Genomic DNA, 23,019 nt, shown 5'->3' on the forward strand with positions numbered 1-23,019 from the left:
GATGACAAATGTAAGCATCTACTTTTCACTGAGTTCCATTACCTTGTCCAATTCAATGTAGAGATGTAACATTTTGTTTTGGGGGTTGGGGTTGCTCCTTTCTTTGTTCCCTTGAGAGTGTTAGTAGTTCTGTATCAAAGGTCTCCTTCCCGACCGCCCTCCTGGCCATATACCTTCAAATGAATATAAGTATATAAAGATATACTTTTGTGTAAATGTGTTTTCCTCTTTTCGATTATCAAAACGGGAGTCCTGTAGCATTGTAATTATTTTCAGAAGCATTTTTCACTCTGTTATTTGTGTTATTTTTCAAGAAAAATAAAAAAAAAGATAAACAATGATTAACTGTCGTGATGTCACAGAAAGTGGGAGAGATGCATAAAGTACCAATTGCACTAAACGTAATACTAATTGCACTGTCGGATCAGATCAAACAGCAGCTCCACCCAGCTTTTCTCCATAACCTGGAAATAAAGCGACGCATAAATATATAAATAAATAAATAGATAAATAGATGGATAAATCTCGCTGCAGCAGCTGTAAATACACGCATCGGATGTGCTCGGGTTCAGTGACCATTGGCTGCAGCAGCTGTCTCCTACAACACGTGGGCTGCCCTCCGCTCGAGTGACCCGGATGTGAAACTGGAATGAAGGCCGACCGCTTTATTTTGACACCAGACAACCCGGCCGATGAGCGGGGGCGGCTGCAGTCACAGCGGGGAGGCTAGCTGGCTTCATCAGCCACCGATATATAAATAGATATAGATATAGATATAGATATATATTTATTAACTTAAGAGCATAATCTATCTGGTCAGATAATGAACGGCCTTTGGAGGTGCATGTCTGGCCGGATGAAGTAGTTGTTATACTTCGTGAATCATGGAAAACGGGAGCCGGGAGGGATGTTGTTATTAGCTCAGTTAGCTCTGTTAGCTCAGTTAGCTCTTAGCCACCGGTAGCTACATCCATTTAGTGGGCTGAGTTAGCCGAGCTGACTCAGCCCACTAATGTCCACAGGAACACACAATACTCCGCTTTTCTTGCTGTCCATCGTCACCTTACTGGACGTGTTTGCTCAGTGATGGGGGTTTCCCAGTGAAACACGTTTTCTGCAGCTAGTTAAGTGAGCAGCTGATCCGTCCTCTGTGTTGTCTGCAGAAGTCACATTACACACACACACAGCTTCTCCCCCGGCAGCCTGTCATGGCTCTTGAAGCCTTCCCTCTGCACGCCCTGGTGTGGAGCAATCAGTACCTGGAGCTCGACCTGGAGCTGCAGAAGAAAGAGGTGAGTGTGGAGGTTTATGGGTGTGTTTGTCGCACTGCATTGCGCTGATGCTGCTCCTGTGTTTGTTCGTTTGTTTGTTTCTGCAGCAGGATATGGAGAGCCTGGATCCGAGAGGGCGCACCCCGCTGGAGCTGGCTGTGTGTCTGGGCCACCTGGAGTCGACCCGGGTGCTGCTCAGGCACACTGCAGACACGACGCACAATAACTCACAGGGCTGGACCAGTAAGTGCTCCGCTGTCGCGCCCAGTTTCACGCCCTACGGCTGGTGAGGGAACAAGAGGCACTTAGCTGGGGTTTTTTTTTTTATGTGGATGTATGTTTCAGTCTTGCAGGAGGCGGTGAGCACCGGGGACCCTGAGCTGGTTCAGCTGGTGCTTCAGTACAGAGACTACAAACGGGCCACTGAGAGATTGGCCGGCATCCCAGAGCTGCTCAGCAAACTAAGACAGGTACATTTGCTTCACAGTTGGCCACTTGATCATAAAATATAAGCCTGGATTCAACCTGTTGCACGGGCCAACAAATCTTTTTCATGATGGCCACTGTATGTTCCTAACATGTCCACACATCTCACGCTTGTCTGAACCATGTGACACAAATGGAAGATGATGTGGAGTTTTGCTTTTGTCTAAGTACGAAAAAAAAGTTGTCTTTGTCTCCTCCAGGCACAGGACTTTTATGTGGAGATGAAGTGGGAGTTCACCAGTTGGGGTGAGTGGGTTTCTTTAATGTGTTTTCACAGAGGTCAGTTTCAGCACCACATTAAATGGACAGCTCCCCCCAGCAGCAGCTGTCAGTTTGAAACATTGGCCTAAACTCAAGACAAGGCAGGTTAATTTCAAACTGTAACCCACTATACATTACTGATCCCCTTCCTAAAGGGTTATCTGTACTGTATTTAACAGGACTACTCAATAATGATATACGGTTTCTTGTGTTTGGGTTACTTTGCCTTCTCTAATCAACAGAAGATGATCAAATAAACCGTTAATTATATTTCTCATCTTAAAACTTTAGTATCATTATCCTTTGTTGTAGTACTTTGAGATCGATCTTGTTCTAGAGACTAGTCTCAAGACCGCTTGTTTCAAGTCTTGGTCTCATCTTTGAACCAACAGCATTTATATTCCGTCTTGTCTCGGTCTCAGACAAAGAGAACTTGGGATTTCAGTTCAAGATCGTTTAAGACCGTAACAGCTGGGATGTCACTAAATTGCTTGTGCGTTGTCTGATTTATATGTAAACATCATTAGTCTAGCTCACTAATTCCTAAAAGAAAACTAAAGAAGAATTCCCATACTTAAAATTCACATCTGCAATGCCTTTTGATTATTCAAGACATTTGTCATGGTACACTTATACATACACACATATACTAGATGTTAGTCACAATACACACAGCACAATTTAGAATTTGTGATGGTAATTTCTTTTTTTTAATAAAGTATACGATCACTGACTTCTTTTGATAAAGAAAGTATAGTAAAGTAAAGTAACAACCTAGATTTAGGAAATTTCCAGAAAACATTGCAACCGTCCAAGTAAATCTGCATCTCTTTACTCTAATTCGCCCGTTCCCTGTTTTGTTTCCCCAACCTCTTGTTTCTAAACTGCTTCTCCTCTTCTTCCGTCCTCGTCTCAGTGCCCTTGGTGTCCAAGGTGTGTCCCAGTGACGTCTACCGAGTGTGGAAGAGTGGCTCGTGCCTCCGCGTGGACACCACCCTCCTGGGCTTCGAACACATGACCTGGCTGAAAGGACGACGCAGCTATATCTTCAAGGGCGGAGGTGTGTGTGTGTGCTCCTTGAACGGCACCACATTCATACAAATAACTGAACAGCTGAGGTTAATGGATGGATGGATGATTTTGTTGTGTAAACTTGACTTAGCCCACCCTGGATGACTAGAAATAACTAAATGTGTGTTTTGTGTGCTCCTCTTAGATGAAGGTGCTGTGGTGATGGAGGTGGACCATGAGAAGCAGGTGGTGTACACAGAGCCACTGGTGTTGTCTCCCCGTGACGCGCCCTCCCTCCTGGCAGCCATGCAGCCATCGCAGGAGAACACAGCCCAGAGACTCACATCGCCCATCGTCTCCACGCACCTCAACACACGCAACATTGCCTTTGAACGGTAATGATTGATGCTGCGTGTAGATCTACAAACTAGAAGCTTTTCTTCGAGACCACGCTTGATTTGTTAATGTAGTGTGGATATCTGCCTCGCCATCTATAATGTGAACACATTTATACATTTTGTCTCCACAATTACCAATAAACAAATACTGATAACGTCTGTGCCGTGAGCCCAGACTATAACTCTTTCCTTGTTTAGGAACAAGTCGGGAATCTGGGGCTGGCGTTCTGAGAAGAGTGAGGTGGTCAGCGGGTACGAAGCGAAGGTAAGTGACCGCTGAGCAAATCTAGTGTACTATGGCTGAAACACATAGTTCAGACAATTTGAAAGAAGTTTTCAAAAGTTTTCAGAACGCCAATTGATGCAGAGTAACAATTACTCTTTAATTTGATCATACTAACAATTGGTAAATAAGAAACAGTTTTAAATCATTTTTGATAAAAATTGATTTATACAAGAAAAAATGTGTCTGGATGATAAAAGGGAAGCATAGGAGATTGTTTTGGTGCTTTTGAACATACAGATGTTTTTTGGGGGGGATTTTGTTTACAAGGGAGACATAGACAAGAAAGTAGTGTGAAAAGATACAGACAAAATACAGTCACAATATGTTTGTTATCAAAGATAGACCTGGAGAGACTCTTAATCAATACACATGCTGACCCAAACGAATGGGTTCACAGAAGCTTTACTTGTCATTCTTTGCGTCCAGGTTTACAGCGCCACCAATGTTGAGCTGGTGACTCGGTCGAGGACAGAGCATTTATCAGACCAGGATAAGTCGAGGAGCAAAGGTGATTACACACACAAACGCACATACATAACTACACCCACACAGTAGGTCCTTGTTCTGCTCTTATAAGTGAAGAAATGCGGAAGGAACATTGAGTTAAAAATGAGTGTCATTTGGCCAGAGAATAACCACGGATAAATCTGAGCCTAAATTTCAAAGATTAAGTTGTTAAAAAATAGTTATAAACTTTCCATGGTGACTATTTAGCACAAAGATATGTTCTCGTCCTTGTTTTATAATACTACTTTCGCTCCAGGTGTTTCCCTTGCCTTCTTTGTGGAGCAGAAAATAGAGCAGATTGATGATGATCTTCCTACTTTATTCCCACTCAGGCTCAAAGACTCCTCTGCAGTCCTTCCTGGGGATTGCTGAACAACATACAGCTCACAATGGGGTAAGAGTCTCCACATTACCTGAGCAACACATCCACATGCACGCCACCCACACCACCTGCAGCTTTCTTTGATGAACACCGTCACTTATAACTCCCTCTGGGTTTTCTGACAGAGTAATGTGGCCCAGTGTGCCAGTCCTCACAACCCCACAGACATCACAGCTGAGGAGTACTTCAACCCGGAGTTCAACCTGAACGGCCGGGACATCGGACGTCCCGTCGAGCTTTCGAGCAAAGTCCAGAGGTGGGATGCAGCCGTGGGAACACGAAAGTTCATCACCAAAAGCAGCAGCACTTAAAGCTTTCATCGTGGACAAGTTCGTTCAAAACTCTCTGTCTGTTTTCCTCGTCCTCTCAAGGTTTAAGGCGACACTGTGGTTGAGTGAGAGTCACCCTCTGTCCCTGGCCGAGCAGGTGACACCCATCATCGACCTCATGGCCATCTCCAACGCCCACTTTGCCAAGCTGCGTGACTTCATCACCCTGCGCCTGCCGCCAGGCTTCCCTGTCAAGATAGGTGAGTATGAGAGTTCACACAGTGATAGTCATTTCCTGTTCGGAGCTAGATAGATATCTTGTGTTTATCGAACAAGCCTACACGCCGATTCTCTCCCACTGTAGTTCTGTACTTCAGCTGTGGCTCGATTAAGTGACAACAATAAGAACTAAAACCTTTATGCTGGAGTAATTTCTAGCTGTGGTTACGGCTTTTTGTGCGTGCCATCACCCGCCTCGGCATTTACGATTCTCACTGTGTGTTTTCATTCCCACTGCCCACTGGTGTTACTGGAATAATAAGCCATTTAAAACTCTCACTGTCTGTCCTCCAGAGATTCCTCTGTTTCACGTGTTGAATGCCAGAGTGACGTTCAGTAACCTGTGTGGCTGCGATGAGCCGGTCAGCTCTGTGACGGTTCACACACCAGAGTGCTCCGACGAAGCTGGTAAATATAAGCTTGTTATGAACTCAATAAAAGCTTAATTAATACCTAGTACATTTTAACAACATAGAATTAACTATAATAGTAATTACCATACGGTATGTCATTTATTTTTTTCACAAAGGACATTGCACTTATTATCAAGCAAGTTTTGAGAGTAATTTACTTGAAAAGACAAACCTTTTACTTGCACGTACAATAATGTTTTAACTCGTCTTCACCCAGGTCAAGCTCCACCTCCCTTCCACTGTGAGGTGGACCCCTCGGTGTTTGAACCCCCTGCAGACTACACCACCCTCGGTCCAGGCCGCAGCGAGCCAATGAGGGACGAGGATGACAACCTGCTGCAGTTTGCCATCCAGCAGAGCCTGCTGGACGCCGGCACAGAGAGTGACCAGGTCAGAGTCAGAGAACTCCTGATTATTCTCAGAGCTACGCGTCAAATGTGGGAATTGATTAGTTGCTTTTTACGTCTAAAGCCAGTTGTTTAACACCTATATATGCGTTTTTTAGGTGACCATCTGGGAGGCCCTGACCAACAGCCGCCCGGTGCCCCAGTCTCCGCTGTACGAGGAAGACTCTCAGCTGGAGAGGTGAGCTGACCTTCAGACTCTTGTGTCCTTTTAAAGGCAGGTTCATTCTGCTCAAACTGGTGAGAAGACTCTAAGTGAGCTCTCTTGTTAACAAGAATGTAAAAGTAATTTTTTAAGCACTATGACATCCTTGAATTTAGTAAGTACTGAAAATGTCAAGCACACAAACCAGAGATGTACATAAATCTTGTTTTTTTTTTCTCCAAACTTCTGATACCCAATAAATCTGATTTTTTTTTGTGTCATTTCTTTGATTTTTTTCTTCCCTAGATTTTCTTTATGAACCAAGATTTTCAAAATAAGGATGAAGAATCTACTAAATGTATCAGAGCTTGAGACTGTCACCCAGGCAGCTTACTTTAACTCAATTCAGTTCAACCCAGCAAGAATTATTTTGTGTTTGTGTTGTTTTTTTGGGGGGGGGTCGAGCTGAATAAGGACATTTGTAGTTGTTACTGTAGAACCATCATGCTGTTTAACTTACGTCACGTTCATAATTCATTTTTAATCAGGGAAACCTCTGGCTTGTGAAGTAATTTAATTAAATGTCTCTAAATAGAGTTCAGTGATTAGCTTTTTTTCCTCACCTTCTCCTGGGAACAGCAACTCCTTTACATCTCCCTTACATCCTGTAATGAAGCCCCTGTTAAGATTTCTGTCTTTGTTTAATAACACTTCAGTCTTAATATCTTCATTTTTTTCTTTTTCAGGGCAATCCAGGAGTCTCTGTCCATCTCACTGGCCAGCAGAGAGGAAGAAGACACGGCCGACTCCAACCAGCCTGCTGCCATCTCCCCGTCTGACCCCACCCCCACCGCCAACTCCCCGCTCTCCTACAGCACAGTGACCGATCCGCGGTTGTCGGGACACTTCGGTGTGGAGTCGAGCTTTGACGAGCAGCTGCGTATCGCCATGGAGATGTCGTGCCGGGAACAGGAGGAGATGGACAGGTGAGGCGGGGGGAATACAAAGAGATGGTTGTGAACAATGTGGCACGCATTAGCTTGCCTCAGACAAAGTAGACCCTGTACACCTTCACCCTGGACAGCTCGCCAGTCTATCCCAGGGCTAATGTGTTTGTTGACAGACGGTCATTCTCAAACTGACCTGCATGTCTTTGTGCGGTGGGACGAAGCCAGAGCATGCGGAGGAAGGACACCCACACACCTGCACCACCTGCTGCCTGGCTTTAGAAATGGAAAAATTAGAATACATTTTTTTTTTGTCTCCCTCCAATTTCAACACAGGGAGCCCACATAGGAAGGGCTGCAGTCTGCTCTTACATCTCAAACAGTTTTTGGCACAGTGGGTGTTGGAATATTTTCATTTCATCTGTTCAATGTTGTTAGTTGTGCACCTTTTAATACCAAGCTGGTACAATAAAAATATGGTTCAGACGAGGTTGTGTAGTGGGAGTAGTACTCGGATTAGTTTTGTTGACTCAGCCTTGGCTGACTAATTATCGGCTGCTTGACAAAATAATCTGACTACTTCACCTCAAATTTTAAGGATAGTTTTGCCCGCTTTAATCTGTGACCAAGGTTGAATGCATGGACATTGAGATTACGCTGTTTACAGTGACCTCTCCCCCATATATACTCCATTTATGTACCTGCTGTAACCCAGGATATTTAGCATGTCTGTTCTTGCATGTCTGTTTAGTGAAGCCTATATTATGCACTGAAACAAAGGCTTTTGCTTCTCCAAATGCCAAGCAACTATGAAGCTAAATACTAAGTGTGACATTATTACAGTAATAGAACCTAGTACCTGTTAGCTGCAATGTTTATTTTTTTAGAATAGGCATGAATGAACCTGCAAATAAAACATGAATTCCCCACCACTACCTGAAGTAATGGTCTGGGTAAAGAGTGTGGGGTTAAGATATAGTAATGATTTTAAAGTTACAGGGCTGTCATGTTCTGACTGATGAGCTTTATTTCCTATTTTTGTCACAGGAAGCAGAAGGAGGAAGAGGATGAGCTGGAGAGGATCCTGCAGCTGTCACTCACCGAGAAGTAATGTCACAACAACAACAATGGAGGTGTTTCTTCATTGGGGAACAATCTTCTTAATTTATTCTGTTTTTATTTTTTAAATCCTGAGATGTTAAGTTATTACAGATACTTTATTTGTCTTTATCACACAAAGGCTGCTACAACAGATTGTAAAGGACCAGAATATAAGAAGTGGGAGGTGGGAGGGATGAATAAGAAGAGGTACTCTGACACACAACAGTTAGAGGAGACAAAATAGAGGGAGTCTTTGTTTTTCTTTTTTTATTGAATATTTTTCACAGTCTTGCTGTCTTCATTGAGTGATGAATGAACCTTAAACTTTAATCCTATATCATGTTCCATGATAATTATGAAAAATAAGAAAATACAATCTTAATGGAATAACTTATAAAAAATATGATTATAACATTTGAAACATTTCTGTTGGCTTACTCCTATGTGTGAAAAATAAAGAATAATGATCATCCTGGATCATGTTTTTTTTTTATTCAGTGGTTTTGAAGAGAGAAGCAAACATAAGATTATGTGTATGTTTAGTTTTGAATTTTACAGTTGGATCATTCTTTCATATCAAAAGAGGACAATCTATAGATTCAATAATTGACATGGAATTATGACATGATGTTCGTTTTTATACATAATAACATAATAACCTTCCAAACTATGAAACAACAAGTCACGTAATTGATAAATTTTGTTTGTGTCATTAATAGTATAATATGTAAATGATCGTTAGCCGATGTTTAATCATATTCTAATCTATTCTAACCTGGGTCATGATTAAGCGGTTATCTCTCGTCATTTAAAAACAAAAGCTACATACTACACCACTAAACAGTCACAGTGATATGTAAATGTTTCATCGCGAAAATTATAGTATACATTAATATTCTGTTTTGAAGTTATAGGCTACTGTTGCAATGTAAAAATTGTGTCTATTCAAATGGAAGGGGTCTCAAACTAACGGCTTGGGGTCCAGATTCAGAATGTCACCCATCTTTTTTGTCCTATTTGTACATTTGGCCACCAAATACATTAATTATTTATTTTATTTTTTATTTCCTAAATATAAGCAAAGCTTATGACATTCCTATCATCCTCACCTGTACTTTGTGTTTAGTGCTAATTAGCAAATGTTAGCATGCTAACATGCTAGATGAACAGAAGACAGAACAATTCAGATAATTATAATAATCACCACCAGAAGGATGACCACGGTTAATCTTTAATATTTTGGGTGGGTAAAATAGTTATGGCTGTGTGCTCAAGGACCTCTGGGTGCGGTGACTTACAATTTCTCCTTTTACTGCCTTTTTTATACTCGCTGTTTACTGCCTGCTGACTACTCACTCACCACTCTTAACCGATCCTGACCGGTAGGGGACGTTAATGATGAACACAGCTGAGTGCAGCGCCGACCCCCAACCGGCCCCAATGCGCTACTCTGTGCCCACAGTGGGGTGACAACAGTTTGCGCTGCATAGCACTCCTCCGCAGCTCTGCAACAAACTTTTATTGTTTTGAACGGTGTGTTTGGCAAACAGCTAATGGAACTACCAGTACACACACTACTGTACCTCTGCGCCATTGCTACGCTGGCAGACAGCCTGGTGAATTTCATTTTGTTTCTGGCAAGATTGTAAGAAGTGTCTTATATGACGACTTTGAGACAATTGTCTATATCGCCGTTTTTCTTTAGTTACAGCTCATTGGTGTCCAGACGGGGGTTGTGGGATTTACTCATTCAATCACAGTACAGCAGTGGTCGTTGCGGAACCACCTGATCTTCACTCTACTGATTGAACCTTCCTAGTTTGAGTTTGAGACCCCTGCTTTAAGAGATTGAGACAGTCTTTTATTTTAATTTACCCGCTAGAAATTTTGTCCAGTGAATTTTTATAATGACACTTTAGCTGGCAGAAGTTCGTCAAAGCCTCAGGGGAGAATGTCATTTGTCAGCTGACTTTAAAAGTGTTCAATGAGAAGACTAGTGAGGTCCTTACCGAGCAACAACAGTGCATGCCTCACTCTGCTGGACTCTATACTGTCCACTTTGCTGTGCCTGAGTTGGTTTTTTCAGTGCGTTTATTCTCCTTTCGGGTGACTTCCTCCTTGTCAATGTCAGTGTACACGTTTTCCCTCCGCATCTTTAAACCTTCCTGAGGCTCTCCATCCAACTGGACTTGTTAAGAGAAAAACATACACATTTACTCATTTAAGACTGACTATACCCACCCATATGAACACTTTTATAGCTGTTACAGCACTAATGTTAAAACTAATATTCACTCATTCTAACCTAGACTTAGGTTGTGGACATCAGGACACCGATCCTCAGGAACCACATATTCACCCTCCTCTTGTTTCTTTAGAGGCGGCATAAGCGCTTCTTTGGTCTCTGAACGCCGTCTAGGTGCCACTTGTGCCTTGGGTAATGTTTTAGTTGACGGTGGAGTGGAGTTGACATACTTTGGAGCAGGTGAAACATCTATTTAAAACACACACACATACAATCATTGTTAGGAGTTGTGCATTTGCCACTGAGACTGTAACAGCAGCGTTCTTCTCACCGATACAAGTGTCGTAGGCCTGAGATTCCATGTAGGGTTGAAGACGGTACTCTGTCTTTTCAAGGAAGTATTGAAGTACTTCATTCAAGGAGGAAACCGTCACCTACAAAGAGGAGGACACATGAAGACAAGCAAAGAGGAAGAAGATGTATATAGATTTATACAGCCGTGGGACTTACTGCTGTGTCCAGTTCGATGACAAACCCAGAGTTTGTGGAGGTCACTCTGTAGTTCTTCATGACTGGCCCACTGAAACACAAACAAAAGGAGGATTATATGCTTACTGCTGATTTATTTACATTTATTATCTTTTTTTATATGAAATGTAAATCAATTGGAATGAGCAAAAAACCACAACCACCTTTACATGTGTTCATCCAACAGCTGTAGCATCTCAAGAATTACATTATACTGGCACGCAAATGATCCATATGCTAGTTAGGGATTTTGTTAATAAGACCCTGTTAAATGCTACAGTAACATTTGTTATATTTGGGTTGAGAAATGAATTTGGACTTATCTATGTTTACATCCCACACAGCCTCCCCGGAACCTCCATCTCCGTCTATGGGGTCACCTCAGAGTACTGTACCCCCTGTTAGCTCCCCCTACCGGCCTCATCTGTCAAATAGTATTCACACTGCCTCTCCATTTGAACACTCCACAAACGTTTTTAATATTCCTGGGCTAGTACATGTGAGATCCACTAACCATCAGATTAAATTTACCACTCAAGGTTTAACTGCAAGTAATGTGATCTCTGTCCCATTAAATGTCCCACCTCCTGCACAAAAAAAGACTGGACGGGAAAAAATGGATATGGCACTTTTAAATGTTCGATCACTGAGCAATAAGACATTTGTTATTAATGAACTCATATCCGAACATAAACTTGACTGCATGTTTTTAACAGAAACCTGGTTGGGTAGCGACGGACCTGCGGTTCTTATTGAGACGTCCCCTCCATGCTATAGTTTTGAGTATTCTACAAGGTATGGTAAAAAAGGCGGTGGAACTGCCTCTATATTTACTGACGCCCTAAATTGCAGAAATATCCCTATTGGGGATTTTTGCTCATTTGAACATCATGCTATACTGTTAAAATCCCAACCCCCTGTGCTTGTTATAACAATATATAGACCCCCCAAACAATGTCCAACCTTTTTAGATGATTTTACTGAAATGCCAATTATGACAACATTATGGTCATAGGTGATTTTAATCTACGTGTGGATAATGCGGCCGACTCTAAAGCTACTGAATTCCTCAATGTGTTGAGCTCTATGGATTTTATTCAACATGTTAATGAGCCGACTCACAACCGCGGTCACACGCTGGATCTAATCATCACTCATGGTCTAAGAATTGATGTATCCTCTATTATTGACTTGGCAATCTCAGACCACTACTGTATTTTCTTCTCTGCATTGCTATCAACATCTAGCTGTGCTATTGAGCGGGGTTTTAGGAAATGTTATCTTACCTCTGAAGTTGCTGAACATTTCATAAATCATATTAATAACATACCCCCACAAATCCTCCCTTCCTCTTGTGATGATTTAGTGAACAATTTTAATAACAAGCTGAAGACTGCCATTGACGCTATAGCACCAGCCAAACTTAAAAAGATTACATCTAAACAGAAACCACCATGGAGAACTGGGGATATTATTAACCTAAAGAAAAACTGTAGAAAAACTGAGCCTCAATGGAGAAAAACTAAGCTGCAAGTCCATTATGACATTTTTAAAGATCACCTCACTATCTTCAACAAAGCAATTAGATATTCAAGACAAGCTCATTTCTCAAATCTGATTTCTAAAAATCATAATAATCCCAGAATGCTTTTCTCAACTATCGACAGCCTCATAAATCCAGCTTCAACAAGCCACTCTTTCATCAACTCAACATCAAAATGCGGAAGACAGGTGCGTAGGAGAATACCTTAAGTAGACATATCCACTTTAAGGTTTTGTGGCATTGAAAAAGTCAGACTACCACCTAGAGGTGGCGACTTTGACTTGTTTTTAAAACAACGTGAGGCGTTCTGGATATTCACCCTACAAACCTTGTCTCCCAAAGGTTTGAATGATGAATTATTATTAAACATAATGTTGTGAATTCATTTTTCCGATTTTTCCGATGCTCTATTCGATTTCATTTCATTTTATTTGTACTTATTTCAAACCTATAACACTCGTTCTTTATAATGTGACATATTTTGTCCTTTCTTTTCTTTTCTAGGGACAGACTTTAGAAGATAACCTATGCAAACTCCTAAAAATCCTGTCCTACAAAAGAAATAGGAAAGTACTGATCTTGGCATTATAGCCTTTCTACAATTTCTATATTTATCTTTATGTGTTTTTTGATTGAAGACATACCTCATATATATTATGTATTATGTGTATGTTTTCATGTTTGTAGGCTTTTAGTGCCACATATGATGTAAATTGATTGTTTATTTGTCGATGGTTTTGATTTGTGGATGTCATGTGATTGGGGCAATCGGATTGGTCTACCAACCCATTTGCGAACCCCAAATGCTATTTAAATGCATGCATCCTTACTTCCATGTAAAATAACCTGATGAAGGTTTACGCACCGAAACGTCGTGACTAAAATACATTTATACGCAAGTGAAGAAGCCAGTGTGCGGGAGTTTTTGTTCTATGTAGACAAGATAATAAAAATCAGGTTGGATCTAAACCATATTACACAGAATGTGTGTGAGCCCCTGTCTTCGGACGCTTTCCCTCCGCCTAAGACGGCTATGAATGATTTTTCTGCTGTTGATAAAGAAATGCTCAGGAACGTAATAATGCAACTTAAGCCGTCCACCTGCTCCCTTGACCCTATCCCCACCACCTTTTTTAAGACTGTGTTTAATTGTCTAGAGGATGATGTACTGGCGATTGTTAATCACTCCCTGCTGACTGGTATTTTCCCCCTGGCACTGAAAACTGCTATTGTGAAACCTCTCCTAAAGAAAACTAACCTCGATCCTTTAGTGTTAAACAATTTCAGGCCAATTTCAAATCTTCCCTTTTTAAGTAAAATTCTTGAGAAATTAGTATTTAAACAGCTAAATGATTACCTAAATTTTAGCTGTACATTTGAGAAGTTTCAATCTGGCTTCCATGCTCACCATAGCACTGAGACAGCGCTAGTCAAAGTTGTAAATGACCTAAGAATGAATATGGATGATAAGAAATTATCAATCTTAATACTTTTAGACTTGAGCGCTGCTTTTGATACAGTAGATCATGACCTTCTTATAAACAGACTACAGAAGTGTGTTGGCCTCTCTGGATCAGTTCTAGATTGATTCAGGACTTATCTGTCCGGCAGAGACTATTTTGTCACCCTTGGTGACCACTCCTCGGCTAACACTAACATAACATGTGGGGTCCCTCAAGGCTCTATTCTGGGACCTATATTGTATAGTCTCTATATGCTGCCATTGGGAAATATCATCAGAAAACACAGGATTAATTTTCATAGCTATGCTGATGATACACAACTATACATCTCTTTATCACCCAATGACACCAGCCCTATTGATGAACTGGTTAAATGCATTGATCATATCAACTCGTGGATGTCACATAATTTCTTGCAGTTGAATAAAGATAAGACTGAGGTTTTAATTATTGGTACAAAGGCCCAGAGAGAGATACTGTGCACTAACTTAAAATCCCTGGCACAAAATGCCAAGCCCCTAGCAAAAAATCTAGGCGTGCTTTTAGACCCTGATTTGAACTTTGAATCTCACATTAATAATCTCACTAGAACAGCATTTTATCACCTGCGAAATATTGCTAAGGTGCAACCGTTTCTCTCCCAGGCAGATACTGAGAGACTTATGCATGCTTTTATCATTAGCAGGCTTGATTACTGCAATGCTCTCCTTTCTGGTCTACCTAAGAAAGCTATAAATAAGCTACAGATAATTCAGAATGCAGCGGCACGTGTGCTTACCAAGACCAGAAGGAGAGCACACATCTCACCTGTCTTAAAGTCCCTCCATTGGTTGCCTGTCAGTTTTAGAATATATTTCTCTCTTCCATGCATTTGTCAGAGAAAAGAAAACCGGATATTTAACTCTGACTTTGTGAGTACTAAAAAGAGTAGTCTATTTAAATATAAAGCCCTGTATTGTGGTGCATTTCAGACGGACCTGGGCCGCGGTTGTCTGAGGGTTAGGGCATAGTTGTTGGCGAGCCTGGAAGGGCGGAGGATAATGCTTCCGTGCTCTGGGTTTGTCTCCAACATTCGCTCAGCCTCTTGCCGAGACACATTGAAGAAGCACCTACAGGAATCAGAAAAAAAACAAAGGCCTTCCTCATTGCCAGTGCAGGTAATAAAGATATAGGTGTGTTGTTTCATAGGGCAAGGGACGAGAACATGTTAATCAATTTAGGATTACAGGAAGAGATAAACTGTCAGGGACGTCAAATAAAATCCCAGTCCACCTGTAGTTGTATTTTTCCTGTAATTTTGATCATCTGTAGATGTTTCCTGTATTTGTTTCTGGAGACAGACTCTTACACAGGAGTCTCGGGGGCGCATTTGTCAAGCTCCTCTTCGGGCGTTGTAGGGGAGTTGGAGGCTGAGAGGAGGAAGGCTGGTCGGGGTGGGAGAGGTGGACACACCCTGGGATGGTTTCTTCTCTTCTCCTTATTCAGAGCATCCTCCAGCAGCAACATCTGGCCGGGCAACAGCTGCAGTTTACTGGGAATCTCTTTCTGCAGCGAAACAGAGCTCGTCAACACTGTCATTGTTAGTACTGATCTAATCTACTAGTATTACATTTTACATTTGTAACAGGTTAGAAAACACATCCTGGTATGTGGCTGTAAATTCCAGACTTCATCTGAGAAATCAAATATTTAAACTCTTTCAGGAAGTCTGTGACCTGTGTTTACACAAAACACGTTGAGCTCAGGTGCAGCATTTAATAAATTAAACACAAAAGAGAAAAATACCTGCATCCACCCACTTCCAAATACTTACTGATGCAGTTTCTCTTTCACATATGTAATTGATTACTTGAATCTTTACTTTGACTTTGCGGATATTACTGCTTTCTTACTTGGAGTTTGTCCCTTTAATCATTCTGAGCCAAATTATTCCCTAATAATTAACTAGGAAATACTTTTCTGTTGTTTGTTGAGCTTGGCTTTGTGTATGAAATCGGTACAGTATTACACACAGAAAATAATTATTTTCAAAAGAGTGCAAAAAAAAACCCCTACAGTAATAGAAGTTGTGCTGTTGCGTCAGAGTTTTTTGTAGTTAAATACTTGTCCTCAGAGTGCTTTCGAACTTTGACATTAAGGGTTTGTTTTTGCTTCTTTTTGTTTTTACGAACATTCAAACATTTTTGGTACCATCAACAGCAGCTGAGCTGACAGTTAGACAATAGACTCCCACATCGACCCATTAGAGTGTATCTTTAAGTGTGTGTGTGTGTGTGTGTGTGTGTGTGTGTGTGTGTGTGTGTGTGTGTGTGTGTGTGTGTGTGTGTGTGTGTGTGTGTGTGTGTGTGTGTGTGTGTGTGTGTGTGTGTGTGTGTGTGTGTGTGTGTGTGTGTGTGTGTGTGTGTGTGTGTGTGTTTGCTTACTTTGACCACAGTCAGGATGTAACCCCTCCACTCTTCTCCTGTGTCAGAATTTTCCATCTGTACAGTCACACAAACAGCAGACATGTGGGTGTGCCACAGTCCGTACAATAATTCTTTGTAAATTAAAAGTTTTTGTAAATTCCAGTCAGTTTTTTTAGTTGCTTGGATCCTAGACTGACTCCATCTTGGAGAAGAGAGAAAAATTCTCACCTTTAGCTGCACCTCCTCTGTGTGCAGGGTGAGGGTGAAGATAGTTGGTGCCTTGTTTTGATACGGAGAATCCAACACCATGGACTTTAGCTGCTCCAGGTCCAGCTTCTCTGTGTACTGACAAAGTACCTTTCTTATAACGTACCTTCTTAAAGCCCTTCAACATTGTTGTTTATGAGGCTTAACACTTTCTACTCTTTTCCGGGAAACAATTGTCAAATGTTTTAATTAAATATGATTTATTTATTTGTTGTTGTACAATGCTGCTGTTAGAATCAGAAACGGTTTATTGCCAAGCATACATGCTTATATAATGACTTTGACTTTGACCTGGTGATTGGTGCACAACAATAAACACAATGAGATTAAAGACATAATTAAAAAATAGAATATGAATAATTACTATAGTATATGAAAAACAAATATATAAGAATTCATTAAAAAGTGTCTGTATTGTTACTTGTAAAGCTTAAGATAGAAGAGCGAAGTTGACCTTTGGCTTACCGTATCTTGTGTGTCATCTCTGTACAGAAAGAGTGTGGCTCCACGGAGCTCTCCATAGAACTTCTTGAAATCCTGAAAATCAAAAATGTTCATTTTGGATGTCATTTATTGATTCAGAATCAGAATCAGCTTTATTGGCGTATGTATGTATGCGTGTGCATACTTGGAATATAACTCAGTTTTTTGCGTTGCTCTCAACATACATACACAGAAATAGACAAATTAACAAAAAACAACAAAGAAGAACGAATGTAAGCATAAACATAACTACAACACAACATTCCCAAATATACAGAATTTAATGCAGTCATAAATCCTCATACTGAAAATTTAAACACCACCATTTGTTACCCATATATTCCTCTCTTGTTTTGTCATTATACACATTGCTTTTTCTGTCTTCATTCGTACCTTCTCGGTGGAGAGTTTCTTCAGCATATGTCCAGAGTAGTAGAGAGGCAGATCTGTGATAGTGGCCCTCCTCTTGTGAACAACTCTGGCTGGCAAAGACATCTTCCTGCAAAATCAATGTGCTTCGACTGGCTTGGTTTGTTTCAGCTTCAGCTCACTCCTCTTCTGTTTGCATCAGCGTTGAATAAACGCTCTCAAAGCAGTGGTGGATTCACAATCAGTCTTATATCTGAGATGAATATTGGTCCATAAACCTGATAAGCTCCTATCGTCCTTTTCCTTCAGTCTTAGTGCTGTTTGAGAATGAGGAAACGCTGCAGTGATTTATGAAGAAGGAAGTAGTTTGTATAAGAAACCCTGAATAAAATCCACTTTGGACTTTGAACCTAAGCGTAACTAAGAAATGTAACTTTACACCACAGTCTCAGAGGCAGTGAAGCATGTAAGCATGTTTGCACACACACTTAATGTGCAAGCCAGATTAATTATTTCCATTTAGCACATGATTTGAGCAAGCTCAATGTCAGCGTGGTGACGATACCTTTCTTGCGTGAGAATTTTTCAATATTCAGTCACAGTTTAGACTTTTTTATTGGCTTCAGTTTATATCATTAAATCAAAAGAAATATCAACCCACACTGTACCAACTAGGGGTTAGACTTCAGTTGCTGGATACTTGAAATTCATTATAATATCAAAGAAATGTTTTCTATAAAGTAATAAAAGTCAATATACTGCGTGAGGACAGAAAAAGAGGCAGGCATATTGATACCTTTTCTAATTTTAAACTTCTGGCTCGCTGCATTGCACCTGAAAATGTAGTGATGTTATAATTTATTTATACTATCACAAAAAGCTTATCATGACAATAAAGAAACATTCCTCAACAAAACCACACCTGTAAAACATTAGATAGGTGCAGTATGATTGTCATTATAAAAAAATGTACTTTAAACACCTGATTAGTTCACAAGTTAATATTTCTTCATCTTACAATGCCGAATAAAGGCCTCTGTGGTCACAAGTGACCATTATGTTAAATGTTTAAGCTTAGTCTAACAGAATAAATAGAGAAAATATCATAATGCAGCAAAATCTAGATCCCTCCAATGTTTGCACACATTTCACACTGATCCATTTCGCATAGCTCCAGTTGAAGTGTAATGCACTAATTTAATAAGGGATCCTTGATGGATGTTACGGTTACTCCTGAAAACCATGGCATAATAAGAGAGTGTAACTTTAAATGATACAGAAGTTGATATTTGGTAGTTTTTCACAATGTGAAATGGATCACATATATATCCATATATCCATATCTCCATATCCATTTCACTAGGGAAATCGTTGCATCTTTGATGTTCACCTGGTGAAAATGAGCAGTGAAATGCAAGCAAAGACGAAAATGCCATAAATGTACACAGGACTGGTGGTTGCGAAAAAGACAGCATTACATGTATAATGTAGCAGCAGTATAAAGCAGGTCAGGAGAAACGACGCACAGCAACACAGAGGGGATGCAGAAATAGAGATGAACCACAGCAGGACTTTGATCAACCAGAGGAACATCTGGAGGAGACGCAGGAGCAACCAAACAGTCCAGAACAGCAGACATCCCAACAGCCACAGAGCTTTGGACGGCAGAAAGACATCAGCATCCTAAAAGAAAGAGAAAGAGAGACTCTTTTTGTCTTGTCTAAGGAACTTGTGAATGAGTGTTTGAGTTAATATGGGCTTACATAGTCTTGTGCATCATTGTCTTCTTTGCCAACTGTTCCCACTTTAGAAAGAAAGAGACAAAAACATGCTGTGTCAACGGGATCAAGAGAAAACGCTGATGTCACAGAGGCTAATACGGTTAATATTATACAGTATATATATATATATTTAATTATTTCATTCAGTACATTCATGATAAACATTTAGTCACTTACTGAGGAAAGTGAATGCCAGGAAAAATAATAGCACACAGATCATCCACAGCCATTTCTCTCTGGGCCTTCTCTGTGCTTCAACCTAAAGTGTATTTATACCAAAGGAGATGTTAAGTTGTATTTTTTTTTTTAACAACCAAGTGTAATACAAGTTATAGCAACATATTTCATCTTGTGAAACAGATAGCTTGTATATGAGATGTTAAGTATGACCAAAAAAATCAATTAAATACTATTACTAAACATTTTGCATAACTATACATGGAGGTTTGTGTGCATGGGTGTAGCTAAATAAAACGTGTTTCTTTTTATTATTTTCATTTCTCTTTGACATGTTTTGGTAACGTTCAGCTTCTGTCAGTCACATATACTGCTACTGATGCAAAAACTAACTACTGATTTTACAATGAATTATAACTTTTAAAACCAACCAAATTTTTATAATTATTTTATAATTTGTTTTTTACTTTTTACTTTCAAAAGTGTGTTTATCATTATTATTATTATTATTATTATTATTATTATTATTATTATTATTATTATTATTATTATTATTATTTATTATATTATTATTATTATTATTATTATTATTATTATTGTTGTTGTTGTTGTTGTTGTTGTTGTTGTTATTGTTGTTGTTGTTGTTGTTGTTATTATCATCATCAAAAGTCATGAAAAGGCCTGAGTCCTTAGTGGTGCTGTATATTCTATTAGTCGTAACATCATCAGCAGCAGCTACTAATGGATGAATAGATATAATAGCAGCAGCAGTAAAAAGCATTCTACATCATCTTACCTGTGGGAATAAATCTCCTACTGCCTGCTCATTCGTCCTGCAGATGCTCATAATATGAGCCAGACAAAGGTAGTCTTTGAACTCACCACAGCTGCTGAGTGATGGACACTGGGAACAATTATTATCATCATCATCACCACCATCGGAGTTCCTCAGGTCGCTGAGACAGCAGGCTGGACAGCGGCTGAACATTGTTCCTGCTGTGGACCATCCAGTAGTGACTGGAGGACTGACGGAGCAGGTTATCCTGTGTGTGTGTGTGTGTGTGTGTGTGTGTGTGTGTGTGTGTGTGTGTGTGTGTGTGTGTGTGTGTGTGTGTGTGTGTGTGTGTGTGTGTGTGTGTGTGTGCCAACAGGGTGTGACAGTGAAACTTACCGGAGACTGACAGAGGCAGAGCTGTGCCTCCCAACTGATGCAAACTAATTTAATTTCCCTAACATTTCCCTAACATTTATTCACCTTAAATCATTTTAACATAATATATATTTTTATTTTATGTTTATATTCTTTGTCATATATATTTAAACTGTTGATGGTAAGTTCTTGCATGTAACCTTTAGATGTTGTGAGTAGAAACAGATTCTGAATGTGTTCCCTTCCTTAGCACCTGTGTAAAGGAATGACTCGTCAGCACAATCAACATTTACCCAGTAATTAAAATGATGCTGAAAGCCAGTCTGTCTGCATTCCTCACCTTTTGTATTCGTCCATATCGTCAGCCTTAGAGGAAGAGTTCTTTTGGTTCATATCAAATATCTTTTGTAGCTGCTGTGAAAGTAAACTAGCGTTCAAGCATTTGGTTTATCATTAATACACTTGTAGAAACTCTTTTCATAATGCAAAATGAATAATCTTGTATTCTGTTACGCTGTATGCTTTTGCAATACTATGTGACTGTGTAGCTCACTCTTTACGGAGGAATCCTCGTAGTCAAAACTTGTGATAAGCTTATGGTACTTATGGTTTTTATAATTTCACCTGTGTGTGTGTGTGTGTGTGTGTGTGTGTACTGTAGGTATGGGACATACACAATCGAGCTTGTTGCACATTCTTTATGGTGGCAGATATGGAGCAGAGAGGCAGTTATGACCTGTTGACCAATCTTCTTATATAACTGGCACTGAGGTTAATCATGTGGTTTTGATGTGACTTTGTCCTTGGAGTGCTATAGCGATGTATTGTACACAACTTTATGTTGAGACACTCCTTTCTGACTCTTGGGCTGTGGTTCGTGGTCTCCACTATCACAATGTGATTGTTTAACTTTAAACCCATCAGTGTTTTGCACATTATTTTATCTGTGTTTGAGTGCTAACAGGTCATTTCCACAATGGAAGGTTACATTACAGTCATTTAGCAGACGCTTTTTAGTAGTAGTATATTACATATTATTCACCCATTCACACACTGATGACAGGCTACCATACAAGGTGCCACCATCAGACTCTAACTAACATTCATACAACATCCAGTCCACACCGATGGCAAGCCTTCGGGAGCAACTTGGGGTTAAGTGTCTTCCCCAAGGACACATCGACTGCCGAAGCCGGGTATCGAACCACCGACCCTCTGATTGGAGAGCTACCTTGCTCTCCACTACGCCACAGCCGCCCGTCAAATAAAATGAAAAAATATATCCACTGGCAAATTAAACTTTAACTGCTTTTAAATGTCTGTGCATATACACAGAGTAGTTAATGTAGGATATCAACAGGTCTGGCTCATGTTATATCACAGCCTGAGGACTTCGGTCAGGTCCCTCTTGGTTTTGTTGTCTAGACCAAAAATAACCCCCTCTGGGTTGCCTGTGCACTTGTGTCACTGTTCTCCTAGCAACTGTGACTTGCCTCATAATGCTTGCTGGAGAATTGGCTGCACAACTAATGCCTAAAAACAGCTCATTACTGGGAGACTGCTGGAGGGTGAGCAGTTAGTTCAGTTGTGTTGTTTGTAAAAAAAATAGGTATCTTATCTTGTCTTAACAAGTTGCAGGTTAAAAGTGACAGCTATGTGCAAACTTGATGATATCTTTGCTTATAACCAAGCAAGTCACTGACAACTACTGCCCCCTGCTGATAAAAGCTTCTACTACATTTTCTTTGCTGTAATGACGACTCTGTTCAAAGTAGGATGTTGTATGTCGTACAGACTGTAAAGCACCCTGAGAAAAAATAAGTGATTTTGGGCCTCAGAGGTAAAAATTGATTTGACTTGACTTTTGTGTGATGTCTAAAGTGTTCACACTATGAAAGGCTGTTGAATCACATTTTGCTTAAACCTTTAAAATTGCAAACCTATGCACACATATTTGGAAACACTCCCATACAAATATGTAGATGTACACAGTAAACAGATTTGGCCCTGTATGTCTGCTCTCTACATGCCTCCTATAGACTGATGCCCATTGCCGGCCACAGATTTCTTTCTCAGCCGTGTTCTTTGACCCCACGGGTCCCTCTGGCATCTCCCATCTCCTCCTTTAATCTCTCATGCTGGAGGGGAGGCCAGGGAGATGCACACTAAGGAGAGAAAACTGTCACTGTTCTCCATCATGGGGCCCCTAATGATGCTCCCCCTCAAACACTGGCTGAGGAGAAAATGGCCACAGGGGTAGCTGGGATGGGGGATACTATGTTGGACTGATGAAGCTCTGTTAAGTCTTAAACAACAGCATGCATATATTCTTTGACTCCAAATTATTTAAATAAAACACGAGAGTTGACGTATATCATTTCAAATTTATTTCAACATGTTTGTAATTGTGATCTGAGTCTCTATATTGATGTCATCATGTTTTAATTA

At 40.3% G+C, this 23,019-nt stretch overlaps 2 protein-coding genes across 2 annotated transcripts; one reads left to right on the forward strand and one right to left on the reverse strand.

Annotated features, from left to right (window-relative positions):
* The first annotated feature begins 704 nt into the window (after window positions 1-704).
* ankrd13d (ankyrin repeat domain 13 family, member D) lies at window positions 705-9,133 on the forward strand. Its single transcript, XM_054598242.1, has 16 exons — window positions 705-1,292; window positions 1,379-1,514; window positions 1,617-1,741; window positions 1,958-2,003; window positions 2,935-3,078; window positions 3,235-3,424; window positions 3,626-3,692; window positions 4,140-4,221; window positions 4,553-4,614; window positions 4,728-4,858; window positions 4,974-5,131; window positions 5,445-5,558; window positions 5,781-5,953; window positions 6,069-6,148; window positions 6,859-7,098; window positions 8,107-9,133. Exons 1-16 carry the CDS (start codon window positions 1,209-1,211, stop codon window positions 8,168-8,170), a joined length of 1,896 nt encoding a protein of 631 aa, XP_054454217.1. The 5' UTR covers window positions 705-1,208; the 3' UTR covers window positions 8,171-9,133.
* A 139-nt stretch (window positions 9,134-9,272) lies between these two features.
* On the reverse strand, window positions 9,273-17,809 carry LOC129090597 (signal-transducing adaptor protein 1-like). The gene is made up of 10 exons (XM_054598243.1): window positions 17,488-17,809; window positions 17,077-17,148; window positions 16,573-16,689; window positions 16,363-16,419; window positions 15,288-15,484; window positions 14,917-15,048; window positions 10,916-10,985; window positions 10,737-10,839; window positions 10,466-10,654; window positions 9,273-10,348 (listed from the first exon to the last, which is right to left on the reverse strand). Exons 1-10 carry the CDS (start codon window positions 17,587-17,589, stop codon window positions 10,206-10,208), a joined length of 1,182 nt encoding a protein of 393 aa, XP_054454218.1. The 5' UTR covers window positions 17,590-17,809; the 3' UTR covers window positions 9,273-10,205.
* Window positions 17,810-23,019: the final 5,210 nt, after the last annotated feature.

This window comes from Anoplopoma fimbria, chromosome 4 (assembly GCF_027596085.1).
Source record: "Anoplopoma fimbria isolate UVic2021 breed Golden Eagle Sablefish chromosome 4, Afim_UVic_2022, whole genome shotgun sequence".
Classification (NCBI taxonomy): domain Eukaryota; kingdom Metazoa; phylum Chordata; class Actinopteri; order Perciformes; family Anoplopomatidae; genus Anoplopoma; species Anoplopoma fimbria.